The 19559-nt window shown below is 42.9% G+C and overlaps 2 protein-coding genes across 2 annotated transcripts; one reads left to right on the top strand and one right to left on the bottom strand.

Moving 5' to 3' along the window:
- Positions 1-30: 30 nt before the first annotated feature.
- LOC130417542 (transcriptional repressor p66-alpha-like) lies at positions 31-19350 on the bottom strand. The gene is made up of 10 exons (XM_056743159.1): positions 19202-19350; positions 3690-3930; positions 3298-3424; positions 2950-3081; positions 2497-2604; positions 2279-2416; positions 1976-2207; positions 1504-1856; positions 1100-1214; positions 31-863 (listed from the first exon to the last, which is right to left on the bottom strand). The coding sequence occupies exons 2-10, from the start codon at positions 3908-3910 to the stop codon at positions 739-741; spliced, it is 1551 nt and encodes a 516-aa protein (XP_056599137.1). The 5' UTR covers positions 3911-3930; positions 19202-19350; the 3' UTR covers positions 31-738.
- On the top strand, positions 10865-12937 carry LOC130417540 (uncharacterized). Its single transcript, XM_056743157.1, has 2 exons — positions 10865-10875; positions 10984-12937. The coding sequence occupies exon 2, from the start codon at positions 11132-11134 to the stop codon at positions 12932-12934; it is 1803 nt and encodes a 600-aa protein (XP_056599135.1). The 5' UTR covers positions 10865-10875; positions 10984-11131; the 3' UTR covers positions 12935-12937.
- Positions 19351-19559: the final 209 nt, after the last annotated feature.

Raw genomic sequence — 19559 nt, 5'->3', positions numbered from 1 at the left:
AGCAGGAACAAGAAGAAGAAAACCAGCTGCTTCAGATTCATCAAGTGTTTATTGTGGGACCTGTGAAGAAAATTAAACCTTACATCACATTACACAGATGACTGTAGATCCAACAGCTCATCAAATAATAATCATAATAATAATAAACTGTTTTGTGTGAAACTTCTAGCCTAATGATATAACTAATAACTTGAACAGACCTGACTGGACTGAGACAAACATGAGCAGAGAAAAAAATACATCAAACATTAAGAGGTTAAATCCCCAATGAAGCATTAAATGAAATAAAAGTGACGATAGGACAACATTTACAAAAGTCAATAAACATAATAATTGAGTTTGGGTCAAATGTGAGACAAACTTTCCTTCAATGTCTTCACAGATTTGATCAATCAAACAAACAAGTTAACCAAACAAAAGCCCCGCAAGCAAACTGAATCTGTGTTTTTATTAGCATTCAACAGTTTTTCTCTTAATGAAAACGTCACATTTGAAGAATAGAAGCAGAGCTCATGCAGAGCTGCGCAGGTCCATAACATCTGCATCATTGAGAATAAGAATCGCTCGTGATGGCTTGTTTACTGCCACATCATTCACCCCAGCGTCAGTGCCGTCTAAAGCGTTCTCATCTCTGTCATCTATAGATTCATGTTTTCATTTCCATTCAATCACACGCGGCTCTCGCACCATAGAATGATTATAACTCGGGAGCAGTTCTGCATTCAACACGTGTGACTTTCACTTCCACACGCTTGCGGAGGGTGACGGGATCATGTCTAAGAGATATTCTCTCTGCCGCTCGGCTGAGGATGAAGAACTCTTCAGAACGGACAAACTGGGGTTGACATAGGCCATCGTCACACCTGTGACACACACAACATGAGAGAACATGGCGGACTCGTGCGTGAAAGCAGAACATCGCTCATGTGGTTTCACCTTTTAACAATAACACGGCTTCTAACCCACTGTGGAACGATAGAGAAGAAAACTGTCGAGCTGTATGGGTTCACACTGATCTAGTGTTTTCTGTCCTTTCACAAATAAACATTCTTTCGTTTGTTTTATAATCAATGATCAGATCCTCGCGCCACATGCTTACCTGGCCTGCTGACCAGTGCTGCGGCCGCCACTGCGTTCTGCAGCTGAGAGGACGGAGAGAAGGAGTGAGGGATTCTGCGCACCGCTGCCACGCCACGAGAGATCTGCACCGGACTCTGATGACAAGACACACATCATCTCAGTTCACTTCTGACACGGATGACAGACACTCGCCACGCGTGTGGTGATGTACATGAGTACATCTGAGGAGGGTTGGCCGGTCTAAACTGTGAACCTCATGTGAGGTCGCATGACTTCATCTCCTAATCTGTTTCATTTATAAAAACATCTAAATCAAAGTTACATTTACATTTATCAGACGCCTTATCCAAATGACTTACAGTAGAGGTAAAACCGAAGGAGAGGTCCTGAGAGACTTTTACACATCATCAGAACTACACTCACCTGTTTGATGGTGGCAGGGTGACGTGTGATTGGCTGACTGGATCTGGCATGTGAGTGTTGTTTGACGGGATCGACCGTCATCCTGTGAGCTGAGGATGATGATGAAGATGAAGACAGGGTGGTCTGCTGTAGAATCTCTTGCTCCTGTTGAAGAGCTTTAACAAACGCAGCCTTCAGACGATTGGTGTGCTCGGCCTTCACAACCTTCTTCTGATTGGACGACATGCACTGCTCACACATGGTAGCTCCGCCCTTGTCTTTGCGCCATTGACGTGTGAAGTCAGTCTGACACTGAGAGCAGCAGTAGGGCTCTTGAGCTGAGACCACCAGCCCGGCGTACACACCCTGTTTACCTGACAAACAACCACACACGATTTTAACAAGATGCATTCAGTTGTTCAGGTAAGCAAACGCTCACACAAACGCACGCACACACACACACACACACGTGTCCTCCAGAATGATCCAGTACCTCGGCCCAGTGAATGCAGAATGTTGTGCACCACCTCCTCCAGTCCCAGCAGATAAATGAACTCATTATTGGCGGCTGAGGGCAGGAAGTTGAATTGAGCCGCCGCTGGTTTGGGTGAAGGGATCTCCAGCAGGGTTTTCTGCAGCTGTTTGCGTAGAGCCAGTTTGGCGGCCGCCTGTCGACTGGCTGGAGAGTCGCTCACGTTGGCTGGCTTGAGGTTCGCAGCTGAGGACTGTGGGAACATGACACAAGGTCACGCTCTGATATCTGATGAGATGATGATGTCACAGGAGTGTGTGTCACCTGACTGATGCTGAGCAGCAGACCGCCGTTGGGAGCGTTGGTCACTCGTATGAGACCCGGCTGAATGATCTTATGACTGTGGACGTGAGGAGCCAGCAGCAGCGCAGGTGTGGAACTGGACATCTGCTGTGTTGTGGCCTGTGGAGGAACATCATCATCATCATGATCTCAGTCTTCAGTGTGTGTGTGTGTGTGTGTGTGTGTGCGTGTGCGCTCACCTGAGCTCCTCTCACCAGCGGAGGCATCATCATCTGAGATCCGGCTTTAGACATCTGAGCGCCACGCACCAGAGGAGGAAGAGTCGCTGAAGACCGGTCAGATATCACCTGATGAAGAACATTCATCATCAGCATCACTCCTCAACCGTGTCTTCACTGACGCCACATGACAACCTGCTTGTTCTGCATCAAGTGTGGACCACATGTTCAATGATGATGGGTTCATGTGTGCGTGAGTGTGTGCATCACTGTGTGTGCGTCAGAGCGTGCGTGAGAGTGTGGGTTGTGTTAGATTGTGTGCGTGAAAGTGTGTGTGCACGAGTGTGTCAGTGTGTGTGTGCGCGAGTGTGTCAGTTTGAGTGTAAGAGTGTGTTTGTGTGTGTGTGTGTGGGGTGTGCGAGATTGTGTATCCGTGAGCTTGTGTGTGTTGTGCGTGGGGGGCTGTGTGTGTACCTTCTGTGTGTTGGAGTCTTTCTGTATCTGAGCATGTTTAAGTTTCTTCAGCAGGATGAGTTTGGTCTCCTCCAACCGAAGTTCCTCCATGAACTGTGTAATGACACGCTCACGCTCCTGTGGAGAACTCTTCTACACTCATACACACACACAACACAACACAACACAAGGTTTGGGTCTGTATATTTAGTTGTGGTTTGGAGGAATATTGGTAGAAGTTTCATTTGGCAGTAGTGTGTGTTTGTGTTATCTCATAACTGTGTTTATAAACTCTTAATTCACAACAACAGTAAAGTATTCACATTCTGTGTGTGTAATTGTGTAGAACACAACATGTACACTGTTTACCATGAGCAGCTGTGTGTTGAGCTCTTGAAAGTGATTCCTGCCGTTGACGTGCGGACTGGACGTCTCATTATCAGACAACACGATGACATCATCAGGTGACTGTGGGCTGCGTACTTCCCTCGTGTCACTACACACACACACACACACACACACACAATGTTTGTTTGATTTTCAAGCTGTAAACCTGCAAGAGTCCTCAAGCGCTCTTTGATCTTTAAAAAAAATATTTCTTTAATACTCATGTTGTGGATATTTCAGCGAGAGGTTTGATCAGCGTGAGGTGAAAGAGAGATCACCGGCGGCCAGACGTGAGGACACAACCCCTGTGATGTCAGTGTTTATGAGGACGTGAGGGTTACAGGTCACAATGTGTTGAAAGAAGGAGCGCTCACGTTTTGATGGTGCTCATGTCCACCGGCTCGTCTCCGGTCTGAACTTTCAGTTTGAGGGTGGCCTTCACCTCTCCTGCGCTCAACGGACTGGAGGTCTCACATCTGGACCGGTCGTCCTGCTCCTCAGCCTCCAACCTCACACGCTTACTGTCCACAGACACACACTCTCTCTCCAGAGCTCGCTTCTGACTGCGGGTCAGCCGGGACGCGTCCTCCGACATTACTGCAGATCCTGAAAGACCTTCAAAAACACCACAACTTCTATTGATACTGTGTCACTACAAACATCTTTCTTTCTTTCTTTCTTTCTTTCTTTGTTCTGTGTGTAATTTAAGTGATGTGGTACACAAGCATCACGTGAACAACATGAAGTCCAGTCCATCCCTCTCTCGCTCTCTCTCTCTCGCTCTCTCGCTCTCTCTCTCTCTCTCTCTGCACCCCACAGGAAGTCTCTGGGTGTATTTATAGCATGTGATGTAATGACCTTCCCTGCAGCCTCAAACACTGAGCATGACCTGTGTGTGTGTGTGTCTCTTTAAGATGAACTCTATCATTGAATTGATGCGACAAATGAACAAGCAGTAAATTGATCTAAACAAACAGGATGTCTTTTTAATTTTGTGTTAGTTTATTTTTTAATATTAATGAGAGAGTGAGACAGAGAGTAAGACTGAGAGAGAGAGACTAAGAGAGAGAAAGTGTGAGAGAGTTTGAGAGTGAGATAGATTTTGAGAGTGAGAGAGAGTTTGAGAGTGAGAGAGAGTTGAGAGTGAGAGAGTGAGAGAGAGAGAGAGTGAGAGTGAGTGGGAGAGAGAGTGAGAGAGAGACAGAGAGAGTTTGAGAGTGAGAGAGAGAGAGAGAGAGAGAGAGAGAGAGTGAGAGTGAGTGGGAGAGAGAGTGAGAGAGAGAGAGAGACAGAGAGAGTTTGAGAGTGAGAGAGAGTTTGAGAGTGAGAGAGAGTTTGAGAGAGTGAGAGAGAGAGTGAGTGGGAGAGAGAGTGAGAGAGAGACAGAGAGAGTTTGAGAGTGAGAGAGAGTTTGAGAGTGAGTGAGAGTTTGAGAGTGAGAGAGAGAGTGAGAGAGAGTGAGAGAGAGAGAGAGAGTGAGAGAGAGAGTGAGAGAGTGAGTGAGAGAGAGAGTGAGAGAGTGAGAGAGAGTGAGAGAGAGTGAGAGAGAGTGAGAGTGAGAGAGAGTGAGAGAGAGTGAGAGAGAGAGTGAGAGAGAGAGTGAGAGAGAGTGAGAGAGAGAGAGAGTGAGAGTGAGAGAGTGTTGTTCAGTGTGATGATACGTTGGCTGATGTCACACAAAGACAGCTGAGCAGAGCCTATGAGCAAAAATGTCAAGTTTTCACCAAACACACAACATCTCTGTTCATTCAGAAGCATTTTGATTTCAAGCTTGTAAAATTTGATAAACAATTCAACGACTTCATAATTGACTTAAGCATCCCATTGTCATGGCAACTGGAAACAAACAGACACGCTCCAGAATGATCCACAAGACATTAAAATGTTCAACACTGTTAAAGTTTAGGCTAAAGTGTCTGACAAATACATTCTAATAATTTATTTTAATGCAACTTTAAACAAAGTCTACTTGACATCTAAGTTTGTGCATAATTTATCTTTCAATTTTGCATTACGTTCGAGAGAGAGATAGAGAGAAAGAAAGAGTGAGAGAGAGAAACAATTGAACAATCTCTAGAAACAAATCGCTTCTGGGAACATTGGAACACACTTAACAAACCCCACCATGAAGATCTTCCCATTCAGAACGGAGACGTATGGATAAAGCACTTCTCAAACCTCTTTAGTAAAATAACCAAGAACCATGAACAAACTAACCTACACAACAAACTATGCACTCTGGAGTCAACAATTAAAGATTACCAAAACCCTTTAGACTATCCAATTACACTCGCTGAGCTAGAACAAAATATACCAAAACTTAAATCCCAAAAAGCAAGTGGTATTGACGGTATCCTAAACGAGATGATTAAACACGCAGACCAAAAACTTACACTCGCCATCCTCAAACTGTTTAATATCATCTTTAGTACAGGTATATTTCCCACAATCTGGAACCAAGGTCTCATAACTCCAATCCATAAAAGTGGAGACAAATTCCACCCTAATAATTACGGCGGAATATGTGTAAACAGTAATCTAGGTAAACTCCTCTGTAACATTCTTAACAGCAGACTTATCCAATATCTAAACAACCAAAACATCCTGAGAAAATGCCAAATTGGTTTTCAACCCAAATACCGCACATCCCATCATATATACACTCTTCGTACCTTAATTGACAAAGAAACAAACCAAAAGAAAAGAAAGCTCTACTCATGCTTTGTTGACTTCAAAAAAGCTTTTGACTCAATCTGGCATGAGGGACTTTTTCTTCAGTTGATTCAATGCGGCATCGGAGGAAAAACCTACGACATCATCAAATCAATGTACACCAATAACACATTTGCAGTTAAAATTGGCAACAAGCACACAGACTTTCTCTCCCAGAGTCGTGGAGTGAGACAGGGCTGTAGTCTAAGTCCTACACTATTTAACATTTACATGAATGAACTAGCTGGAGCTCTAGAACAGTCACCAGCACCCGGCCCGACCTTACAAGACACCGAAGTGAAATGCCTCCTGTTTGCAGACGATCTGGTGCTGCTGTCACCCACAAAAGAAGGTCTACAGCAACATCTGGACACCCTGCACACTTTTCTGCCAAACATGGGCCCTATCGGTTAACCTTAAGAAGACTCGAGTCATGATATTCCAAAAAAAGCCCAGTAGCCAAAATCAACATCACCGTTTCAAACTAAACAACGTGCCCCTAGAACACACCAAGAACTACACATATCTCTGTATAAACATTAATAACACCGGAAACTTAAACAAGGCTGTGAATGACCTGAGAGACAAGGCACGAAGAGCCTTTTAAACAATCAAAAAGAATATTAAAATTGACATCCCAACCGTAATCTGGCTGAAAATAACACAATCAATTATAGAACCAATCGCGCTGTATGGAAGTGAGGTTTGGGGTCCTCTCGCCAACCAAGAGTTCACCAGATGGGACAAACACCCAATAGAGATTCTGCAAACAGAAATGTGTAAAAACATTCTACAGGTACAGAGAAAAACTCCAAACAACGCCTGCAGAGCAGAATTAGGACTGTATCCTCTAATCATTAAAATACAAAAAAAGAGCTTTAAAATTCTACACACACCTTAAGAACAGCGACACAGACACACTCCATCACAAAGCCTTAAGTCATCAAGAGCTGAGCCCAGAGAGAAACCCCTTCATCCAACTGATCTCACAACTAACTCTACAACCCCAAACATGCCCAAGTCAACCCCAAACCCCAGCCAGACTAAACCAAATGATGAAAAGACAAAAAGAGAAATATCTCCAACACTGGACAGAAGCAACAGCTCAGCAAAGTAAACTGGAATGCTATCTGTCACTAAAGAGAGAATATAAAGTGTCAGAATAGCTCACAAGCGTATCAGACCCTAAACTAAGAAAAGTGTTGAGCATGTACAGACTCAGTGATCACCAGCTCACTGTAGAGACGGGCAGACACAGACACACATGGACACCGAGAGAAGAGCGACTGTGTCCACACTGCACACACAATCAAGTGGAAACAGAGCTGCACTTTCTCCTCTCCTGTCCCAACTACACACACATCAGAGAAACATTCTTCCCCCAGTTTACAAACTTACACAAAGACTTTGACCAGTTTCAACAAAAGGACAAGATCTCATACATACTGGGAGAAAAGTCAAGAAGCTCAAACCTGGCTGCAAGATATGTCAAGTCCTGCCACGACCAAAGAACAAGCAGCACAACACAACACAACACTGACAGAACAACACACACAAACTGACACTATCACCCTCATTGAGAACTTTAATTAAAACTGTTTTTCTGTTTATATTGAGATGTATATATATATAGATTTTTACTTATAGAGTTTTAATTTTATTCTATCTTATTTTTGATCTTAATCTGTATTTCTGCATGTTTATATTTAATCTTGTGCTTTGGCAATGTAAATTTTCTTTTATCATGCCAATAAAGCTCCTTTGAATCTTGAATCTTGAATCTTGAGAGAGACACAGACAGAGAGACAGAGACAGAGAGAGAGAGAGAGAGAGAGACACACAGACAGAGAGAGAGAGAGAGACACAGAGAGAGAGAGAGAGAGAGAGAGAGAGAGAGAGAGAGAGAGAGAGAGAGACAGAGAGAGAGAGAGAGAGAGAGAGAGAGAGAGAGAGAGAGAGAGGGAGACACAGAGAGAGAGAGAGAGAGAGAGAGACACAGAGAGAGAGAGAGAGAGAGAGAGAGAGAGAGAGAGAGAGAGAGAGAGAGAGAGAGAGAGAGAGAGAGAGAGAGAGAGAGAGAGAGAGGAAGTGAGCCCATCATCAAAGCATAAGGTGACATTTATAAGCTCCTCCTTCACGATTGTTTGAGGTAATTTCATCTCATTATGTTCAAATAACAATAATATTATTAATAAAAACAAAACACACTGAAATCACGCGAAAAACTCACTTTACTATTTCAACACACACTCAAAATCACCGAAACTTAACCATGATTGTTTTTGTTTTATAAGTGTATTGACCCCGTTGTTTGGTGTATAGATGAATTTGCAAAACCATGGTTTTAGTACAGTGATCATGGTTTACATATGTTTTTTTAAAACATGATCATTTTGTGGTAACAGTTGTTTTAGTTCAGAAACTTTAATTAAAACTCTTTTTCTGTTTATATTGAGATGTATATATATAGATTTTTACTTATAGACTTTTAATTTTATTCTATTTTATTTTTGATCTTAATCTGTATTTCTGCATGTTTATATTTAATCTTGTGCTTTGGCAATGTACATTTTATTTTATCATGCCAATAAAGCTCCTTTGAATCTTGAATCTTGAGAGAGAGAGAGAGAGAGAGAGAGAGAGAGAGACAGAGAGAGTGAGAGAGAGAAAGACAGAGAGAGTGAGAGAGAGAGAGAGAGAGAGACACAGACAGAGAGAGAGAGACACAGACAGAGAGAGAGAGAGAGAGACACAGACAGAGAGACAGAGAGACACACAGACAGAGAGAGAGAGAGAGAGAGAGAGACACAGAGAGAGAGAGAGAGAAATGTCTCCTGTTTGCAGACGATCTGGTGCTGCTGTCACCCACAAAAGAAGGTCTACAGCAACATCTGGACACCCTGCACACTTTCTGCCAAACATGGGCCCTATCGGTTAACCTTAAGAAGACTCGAGTCATGATATTCCAAAAGAAGCCCAGTAGCCAAAATCAACATCACCGTTTCAAACTAAACAACGTGCCCCTAGAACACACCAAGAACTACACATATCTTGGTATAAACATTAGTAACACCGGAAACTTAAACAAGGCTGTGAACGACCTGAGAGACAAGGCACGAAGAGCCTTTTACGCCATAAAAAAGAATATCAAAATTGACATCCCAACCGTAATCTGGTTGAAAATAATACAATCAATTATAGAACCAATCGCGCTGTATGGAAGTGAGGTTTGGGGTCCTCTCGCCAACCAAGAGTTCACCAGATGGGACAAACACCCAATAGAGATTCTGCAAACAGAAATGTGTAAAAACATTCTACGGGTACAGAGAAAAACTCCAAACAACGCCTGCAGAGCAGAATTAGGACTGTATCCTCTAATCATTAAAATACAAAAAAGAGCTTTAAAATTCTACACACACCTTAAGAACAGCGACACAGACACACTCCATCACAAAGCCTTAAGTCATCAAGAGCTGAGCCCAGAGAGAAACCCCTTCATCCAACTGATCTCACAACTAACTCTACAACCCCAAACATGCCCAAGTCAACCCCAAACCCCAGCCAGACTAAACCAAATGATGAAAAGACAAAAAGAGAAATATCTCCAACACTGGACAGAAGCAACAGCTCAGCAAAGTAAACTGGAATGCTATCTGTCACTAAAGAGAGAATATAAAGTGTCAGAATACCTCACAAGCGTATCAGACCCTAAACTAAGAAAAGTGTTGAGCATGTACAGACTCAGTGATCACCAGCTCACTGTAGAGACGGGCAGACACAGACACACATGGACACCGAGAGAAGAGCGACTGTGTCCACACTGCACACACAATCAAGTGGAAACAGAGCTGCACTTTCTCCTCTCCTGTCCCAACTACACACACATCAGAGAAACATTCTTCCCCCAGTTTACAAACTTACACAAAGACTTTGACCAGTTTCAACAAAAGGACAAGATCTCATACATACTGGGAGAAAAGTCAAGAAGCTCAAACCTGGCTGCAAGATATGTCAAGTCCTGCCACGACCAAAGAACAACCAGCACAACACAACACAACACTGACAGGACAACACACACAAACTGACACTGTCACCCTCATTGAGAACTTTAATTAAAACTGTTTTTCTGTTTATATTGAGATGTATATATATATAGATTTTTACTTATAGAGTTTTAATTTTATTCTATCTTATTTTTGATCTTAATCTGTATTTCTGCATGTTTATATTTAATCTTGTGCTTTGGCAATGTAAATTTTCTTTTATCATGCCAATAAAGCTCCTTTGAATCTTGAATCTTGAATCTTGAGAGAGAGAGAGAGAGAGAGAGAGAGAGAGACACAGAGAGAGAGAGAGAGAGAGAGAGACACACAGACAGAGAGAGAGAGAGAGAGAGAGAGAGAGAGAGGGAGACACAGAGAGAGAGAGAGAGAGAGAGAGAGAGAGAGAGAGAGAGAGAGAGAGAGAGAGAGAGAGAGACAGAGAGAGAGACACAGAGAGAGAGAGACACACAGAGAGAGAGAGAGACACAGACACACACAGAGAGAGAGAGAGACAGAGAGAGAGAGAGAGGTCAGAGAGAGAGGTCACACACTCTTGAGCTCCTGCAACAAACATATTTTACTACTGGATTAACCTGAAATTCCTTGGAATTTTTTACAAAGGAGACATAGACAAACCTTCATTAACGGAACCTGTTGTTTTTTAAATCAAACTTTTACTCTTAATCTGGATTTCTGGAACAAAATATCAGAAAAGGACACAAAGGACACCAACCCAACAATCCTGCTCTACAAACAAACCAAAAATAACAAGAGGACTAGATTATCAAGGTCTATCTTCTACCAGGTACCAAAATAAGTACTTTACCACCACTTTGTGCCAAATACTCGACAATAACTACAATCAAACAAACAAAACAAGCAAAAGAAAAGAAACTAAAAGTTTTACTCAAAGATACAATAGTGTTACTGAGGCAGCAAACTCTGCTCAACCACATGACCCACGCCTCAGAGGTGTGAATTGGAAGGTGAGAAAACGACTGGACCAAACAAAGGACATTCCTCAACCAACGCCCACACAGGTGCGAACGGCCCATTTCATCATGAGTGCACAACCCCAATGTGTGGAGGCCATTCCTCTACACTACCCAAAAGAGGTTACGAACGATACAGCAAGGAAAGTCTACAAAAACAAAAGACTCACAGAAAACTCAGAGACTTTATTCGCAGACCTTCATAAAGATGGTAGCACCAGTAACCTGATCTTCTACACCAACCGACCTCATTCATGGCACAAAGCCATCATCTCAGAATTCCCAAACGCTGAAAGAAAAGGCATCTGTGGGGGTTTCCAGCTAAAAATTAAAAATGAGGATGACGTAACAATGATAAATGTTAACATCTACAAAACAACAGGGATAGTTGTAGTGAAAAGCACTCAAGGTCTTTTCGAACAAAACTTCCTCAGTATCAAAGGAAGATTACAACTGGAACCCGACAATGAGCAACCCACCACAGAGGAACCAGACAGAACCCCAGTTTCTGATGATCAGCAAGAACATACAGATCCTCCTAACGCAGAACAACCAAAGGACCTCCATTCACATTGCTACTGTACTGACATGAGAGAGAGATTTACAGCCCTGGAGGGGGAACTAGTACAGCTCAGAGAAATTACTCTTTCTCTCCAAACCATACAAAGCCCAGACCAATCCGGCAACAAACCCACAGCCAAACAAAAAGAGGGAGACAACATCAGGAAAGAACTGTCTTCACTTCAGGCCGAAGTGAAGCAGCTAGTGCAAGGAAGGGAGAGGCTCAAGGTTCAGCTGGCATCACTGGAAACCCAGATCACACAGCAGACAGAGAGTCAACGGACCCAGCTAACTGCTTTAAGAGAGGAGATAAGAGAACTGAAACACGAAAAAGATACCCACCTCACAGCCCTCAACTCCAAAAATGGTCCAGAACAACAGGTCACCCTTCAAACGGTCCACAGCTCACAGACCTCATTGTCACAACCCAGCCAAAACCCACCATCTTCACCAAACCCTTTGCCCAGTACAGATCAACGCAATGAACCTGACAACACTCCAACACCCACCGAAGACTCACAGAAAACAGATATTGTCCTTCTGATAGACTCAAATGGGAAATTCATAGACGAAAAAAAGCTCTTCCCCAAACAAAGGGTGTCCAAACTCTGGTGCCCCAACACGCACAGTGCCCTCAGACTACTGAACAAGGACAACCTAGGATCACCAAGCCACATTATAATTCACACTGGCACAAACGACCTGAGAGCACAACAAGAAAGAGTGGCCACAGCACTCGAAAGGGTAATCGAAAAAGCTACAACCACCTTCCCAAATGCCAAAATCACCATCTCGACACTGCTACCACGGAAAGACTTCCACCCAGACACAATTCAACAAATAAACGCAAATCTCTCTAGAACTTGTGCACTCAAACCTCAAGTGCACCTGGCACATCATCCCACCTTGGACCTTACATGCCTCTATGACCATGTACACCTGTACAGAGCGTCTGTCCCCATCTTTACAAAGAAATTAAAAGATGTTGCTCTAAACCGCAACACAAACAACCCCCCTAGAAGCAACGGAGCAAGGCAGTCCCTACCCAGACCATGGATGAACCACACCGCACCTTCTAAAAACAGCCAGAGACTGGGCCCCCCTCCTTGCCAAAACAACAGCCAACAGACCAGAGCACCACCCCTGCTGCCTACACCCCCCACCCGGCATATGCAACAGAACTCCAGCAGCCTAAGCTATGCCCAGACAGTGAGCAGAAACTCCACACCGACATCTGCACAAGCTCCAACAGCCGAGCTAAAAGACATCCATCAGATGCTGAACCTAATCTGCTCACACCTACTGTACTAAGACAAAATCCGCACTAAACAAATTAATAACTTATGGATAACAAATCATGTTGGAATATTCAAGGCCTGAGGTCATCTGCTTTTGGACTGAAAAGCAAAAACATAGACTTCAGCTCTGAAACAAAAAACTCAGACATCCTCATCCTACAGGAGACATGGAGTAGAGGAGACGGACCCACTGGTCGCCCTACAAACTACAGAGAACTCATCATTCCATCCGTCAAACTGCCTGGTGTCACCCAGGGAAGAGACTCAGGCGGAATGCTGATATGGTATAAATCTGAATACGCTAACTCAACAAAAATGATTAAAACTGGCCAGTTTTACACATGGATAGAAATCAACAAGACCATCACTTCAACAGATAAGAATATCTTCCTGTGTGCAACCTACATCCCTCCAGCAGAGTCACCCTACTTCAATGAGGACAGTTTCACGATCCTGGAAGAGGAGATCAACTACTTTCAGTCACAGGGCAATGTTCTGATCTGCGGTGACCTAAATGCCAGGACAGGCGAAGAGTCAGACTCAGTTCACTCCAAGGGAGACAAACACATTCCAGGAGGAGATTTCCTTTCCATACCTACACATACACAAAGACTGAACTACGATAAAACAACAAACAAAAATGGATTAAGACTTCTCCATCTTTGTCGCACACTGGGTCTGTACATGGTCAATGGACGACTACGAGGAGATTCATACGGTAGGTACACCTATAGTTCTAAGCTGGGTAACAGTACGGTAGACTATTTCATCACGGATCTGAATCCTAACTCCCTCAGAGCGTTCACAGTCAGCCCACCATCACCATTGTCAGATCACAGTAAAATCACTCTCTACTTCAATAGATCCAAACCTAACACAGAGGCATCAAAACAAACTCACCTCCATACCCTAAAACAAACTTTCAGGTGGAAACAAAATTGCGAAGATACATACAAAAGCATAACTCGTGAACCAAAAATTCAAATCCTACTGAATAAATTCCTCGATACCCCATTTCCACACAATTATGAAGGTGTAAATTTAGCAGTAGACAGGATTAACCAAATTTTTACAATATCTGCAACGCTATCTGACCTAAAACCCACTAACACAAAACCAAACAAAAAGCCTGTAAATGAGAAATGGTTTGATAAGGAGTGTAAAAACCTTAGAAAAGAAGTAAGAATTCTATCAAATCAGAAACACAGAGATGCTGACAATGTAAACACACGCCAACTCTACCATGAAAAAGTTAAACAATATAAGGAAACACTAAGGAAGAAAAAGAAACAAGATACACAAAACCAGATAAAAGCAATTGAACAATCTCTAGAAACAAATCGCTTCTGGGAACATTGGAACACACTTAACAAACCCCACCATGAAGATCTTCCCATTCAGAACGGAGACGTATGGATAAAGCACTTCTCAAACCTCTTTAGTAAAATAAACAAGAACCATGAACAAACTAACCTACACAACAAACTATGCACTCTGGAGTCAACAATTAAAGATTACCAAAACCCTTTAGACTATCCAATTACACTCGCTGAGCTAGAACAAAATATACCAAAACTTAAATCCCAAAAAGCAAGTGGTATCGACGGTATCCTAAACGAGATGATTAAACACGCAGACCAAAAACTTACACTCGCCATCCTCAAACTGTTTAATATCATCTTTAGTACAGGTATATTTCCCACAATCTGGAACCAAGGTCTCATAACTCCAATCCATAAAAGTGGAGACAAATTCGACCCTAATAATTACCGCGGAATATGTGTAAACAGTAATCTAGGTAAACTCCTCTGTAACATTCTTAACAGCAGACTTCTCCAATATCTAAACAACCAAAACATCCTGAGAAAATGCCAAATTGGTTTCCAACCCAAATACCGCACATCCGATCATATATACACTCTTCGTACCTTAATTGACAAAGAAACAAACCAAAATAAAAGAAAGCTCTACTCATGCTTTGTTGACTTCAAAAAAGCTTTTGACTCAATCTGGCATGAGGGACTTTTTCTTCAGTTGATTCAATGCGGCATCGGAGGAAAAACCTACGACATCATCAAATCAATGTACACCAATAACACATTTGCAGTTAAAATTGGCAACAAGCACACAGACTTTCTCTCCCAGAGTCGTGGAGTGAGACAGGGCTGTAGTCTAAGTCCTACACTATTTAACATTTACATCAATGAATTAGCTGGAGCTCTAGAACAGTCACCAGCACCCGGCCCGACCTTACAAGACACCGAAGTGAAATGTCTCCTGTTTGCAGACGATCTGGTGCTGCTGTCACCCACAAAAGAAGGTCTACAGCAACATCTGGACACCCTGCACACTTTCTGCCAAACATGGGCCCTATCGGTTAACCTTAAGAAGACTCGAGTCATGATATTCCAAAAAAAGCCCAGTAGCCAAAATCAACATCACCGTTTCAAACTAAACAACGTGCCCCTAGAACACACCAAGAACTACACATATCTTGGTATAAACATTAGTAACACCGGAAACTTAAACAAGGCTGTGAACGACCTGAGAGACAAGGCACGAAGAGCCTTTTACGCCATAAAAAAGAATATCAAAATCGACATCCCAACCGTAATCTGGTTGAAAATAATACAATCAATTATAGAACCAATCGCGCTGTATGGAAGTGAGGTTTGGGGTCCTCTCGCCAACCAAGAGTTCACCAGATGGGACAAACACCCAATAGAGATTCTGCAAACAGAAATGTGTAAAAACATTCTACGGGTACAGAGAAAAACTCCAAACAACGCCTGCAGAGCAGAATTAGGACTGTATCCTCTAATCATTAAAATACAAAAAAGAGCTTTAAAATTCTACACACACCTTAAGAACAGCGACACAGACACACTCCATCACAAAGCCTTAAGTCATCAAGAGCTGAGCCCAGAGAGAAACCCCTTCATCCAACTGATCTCACAACTAACTCTACAACCCCAAACATGCCCAAGTCAACCCCAAACCCCAGCCAGACTAAACCAAATGATGAAAAGACAAAAAGAGAAATATCTCCAACACTGGACAGAAGCAACAGCTCAGCAAAGTAAACTGGAATGCTATCTGTCACTAAAGAGAGAATATAAAGTGTCAGAATACCTCACAAGCGTATCAGACCCTAAACTAAGAAAAGTGTTGAGCATGTACAGACTCAGTGATCACCAGCTCACTGTAGAGACGGGCAGACACAGACACACATGGACACCGAGAGAAGAGCGACCGTGTCCACACTGCACACACAATCAAGTGGAAACAGAGCTGCACTTTCTCCTCTCCTGTCCCAACTACACACACATCAGAGAAACATTCTTCCCCCAGTTTACAAACTTACACAAAGACTTTGACCAGTTTCAACAAAAGGACAAGATCTCATACATACTGGGAGAAAAGTCAAGAAGCTCAAACCTGGCTGCAAGATATGTCAAGTCCTGCCACGACCAAAGAACAAGCAGCACAACACAACACAACACTGACAGAACAACACACACAAACTGACACTATCACCCTCATTGAGAACTTTAATTAAAACTGTTTTTCTGTTTATATTGAGATGTATATATATATAGATTTTTACTTATAGAGTTTTAATTTTATTCTATCTTAATCTGTATTTCTGCATGTTTATATTTAATCTTGTGCTTTGGCAATGTAAATTTTCTTTTATCATGCCAATAAAGCTCCTTTGAATCTTGAATCTTGAATCTTGAGAGAGAGAGAGAGAGAGAGAGAGAGGGAGACACAGAGAGAGAGAGAGAGAGAGAGAGAGAGAGACACAGAGAGAGAGAGAGAGAGAGAGAGAGAGAGAGAGAGAGAGAGAGACACAGAGAGAGAGAGAGAGAGAGACACAGAGAGAGAGAGAGAGAGAGAGAGAGAGAGAGAGAGAGAGAGAGAGAGAGAGAGAGAGAGAGAGAGAGAGAGAGGAAGTGAGCCCATCATCAAAGCATAAGGTGACATTTATAAGCTCCTCCTTCACGATTGTTTGAGGTAATTTCATCTCATTATGTTCAAATAACAATAATATTATTAATAAAAACAAAACACACTGAAATCACGCGAAAAACTCACTTTACTATTTCAACACACACTCAAAATCACCGAAACTTAACCATGATTGTTTTTGTTTTATAAGTGTATTGACCCCGTTGTTTGGTGTATAGATGAATTTGCAAAACCATGGTTTTAGTACAGTGATCATGGTTTACATATGTCTTTTTAAAACATGATCATTTTGTGGTAACAGTTGTTTTAGTTCAGAAACTTTAATTAAAACTCTTTTTCTGTTTATAGTGAGATGTATATATATATAGATTTTTACTTATAGACTTTTAATTTTATTCTATTTTATTTTTGATCTTAATCTGTATTTCTGCATGTTTATATTTAATCTTGTGCTTTGGCAATGTACATTTTATTTTATCATGCCAATAAAGCTCCTTTGAATCTTGAATCTTGAATCTTGAGAGAGAGAGAGAGAGAGAGAGAGAGACAGAGAGAGTGAGAGAGAGAAAGACAGAGAGAGTGAGAGACACAGACAGAGAGAGAGAGAGAGAGAGAGAGAGAGAGAGAGAGACACAGACAGAGAGAGAGAGACACAGACAGAGAGAGAGAGAGAGAGACACAGACAGAGAGACAGAGAGACACAGAGACAGAGAGAGAGAGAGAGAGAGAGAGAGACACAGAGAGAGAGAGAGAGAGAGAGAGAGAGAGAGAGACACAGAGAGAGAGAGAGAGAGAGAGAGACACACAGACAGAGAGAGAGAGAGAGAGAGAGAGAGAGGGAGACACAGAGAGAGAGAGAGAGAGAGAGAGAGAGAGAGAGAGAGAGAGACAGAGAGAGAGAGAGAGAGAGAGACACACAGACAGAGAGAGAGAGAGAGAGAGAGAGAGAGAGAGGGAGACACAGAGAGAGAGAGAGAGAGAGAGAGAGAGAGAGAGAGAGAGACACAGAGAGAGAGAGAGAGAGAGAGAGAGAGAGAGAGAGAGAGAGAGAGAGAGAGACACAGAGAGAGAGAGAGAGAGAGAGAGAGAGAGACAGAGAGAGAGAGAGAGAGAGAGAGAGAGAGAGAGAGAGAGAGAGAGAGAGAGAGAGAGAGAGAGAGAGAGAGAGAGAGAGAGAGGAAGTGAGCCCATCATCAAAGCATAAGGTGACATTTATAAGCTCCTCCTTCACGATTGTTTGAGGTAATTTCATCTCATTATGTTCAAATAACAATAATATTATTAATAAAAACAAAACACACTGAAATCACGCGAAAAACTCACTTTACTATTTCAACACACACTCAAAATCACCGAAACTTAACCATGATTGTTTTTGTTTTATAAGTGTATTGACCCCGTTGTTTGGTGTATAGATGAATTTGCAAAACCATGGTTTTAGTACAGTGATCATGGTTTACATATGTTTTTTTAAAACATGATCATTTTGTGGTAACAGTTGTTTTAGTTCAGAAACAAGTTTTTTTTTAAGGATTTTAATGTTCGTAAGGGCTCACACGCACTCCTCGTGTCACATTATGAGGTGAAGTGAAGATGATCTATAACGAGCAGCACTGAACGAGCAGGGATGATAATGAGCGCGTGCCGCTTTAAGACGAGGAAGAGGAAGATGATGCGCGCGTGCCGCTTTAAGACGAGGAAGAGGATGAGGAGGAGGAAGAGCAGCAGCCCGGGACTCTTATTGTGATACAGGATCAACATGACGCCCATTACACGACCGCGTCAAGACCACCCGTGACAACAATCACACGATCATAAGTTCACTAAAACATTGATCGCGTCAGAACACTCCAGAGTGACGTGTAGAGTTTGTGTGTGTTTGTGTCCGCGTCACAACATTAAAGTGCGAACGGAACAGACTCTACTCCGATTTACTGTACTTACTGTACATTCACGTCAACTCCGAGACAGTAAAGTTTGACAGTGACAAGCATTTCACAGACATTCGGAAGATAAACTCACATGAAGTCAAACCTGCCCAATACTCCGACACACACACACAGATCCGATCCGATCGATAATAAACATCACAAACTCCGTCTGTTATCGGACGCTCCACGCGCACACAAACACACAGAAAAATTACTTCGCATCGCGTCAGTCACGTGTTTTCATTTCTCTGTTATGACACAATGTATCGTGTTTAAAGTCGCGTGATAGTTTGTAACAGCGCGTGTCGGTGAGGAAGAGGAGCAGCTCGCGATCGGACCGAATCGACACGAGCGCACAAACTCTTTCAGCAACTCACCGGCTCGCGGAGACTCTGCGGTGTGTACCGTGCTCGTTCTGACGGTCTCCGCCGGTAAATCACTCCGTTAATACCGCAGAAACACTCAGCTGTCGCTCCGCCGTGTCGATGCCAAATAATGCGCCGCGTCGCGGCGTCAACGCACTGAGCATGCGCGCTGAAGCACACCGGGACCATCATCATCGATATCACGACTGTCCTCTTCTCATCACGGGACTCGTGTTACTAAGCGCGAGCGCGACACGAGATGAACGGGTGCTCTGCAGTCCTCAGGACAGTTTGGAACTCTTCAAAGTGTTTGACGTCCACACTCGTGTCATCCACTCAGACACTGAAGAACAACAGAGGCGCGTGACTG

This window comes from Triplophysa dalaica, chromosome 3, assembly GCF_015846415.1.
Source record: "Triplophysa dalaica isolate WHDGS20190420 chromosome 3, ASM1584641v1, whole genome shotgun sequence".
Classification (NCBI taxonomy): domain Eukaryota; kingdom Metazoa; phylum Chordata; class Actinopteri; order Cypriniformes; family Nemacheilidae; genus Triplophysa; species Triplophysa dalaica.
The sequence above is the reverse complement of the archived record's forward strand: the minus strand, read 5'-3'. Positions and strand labels throughout refer to the sequence as shown.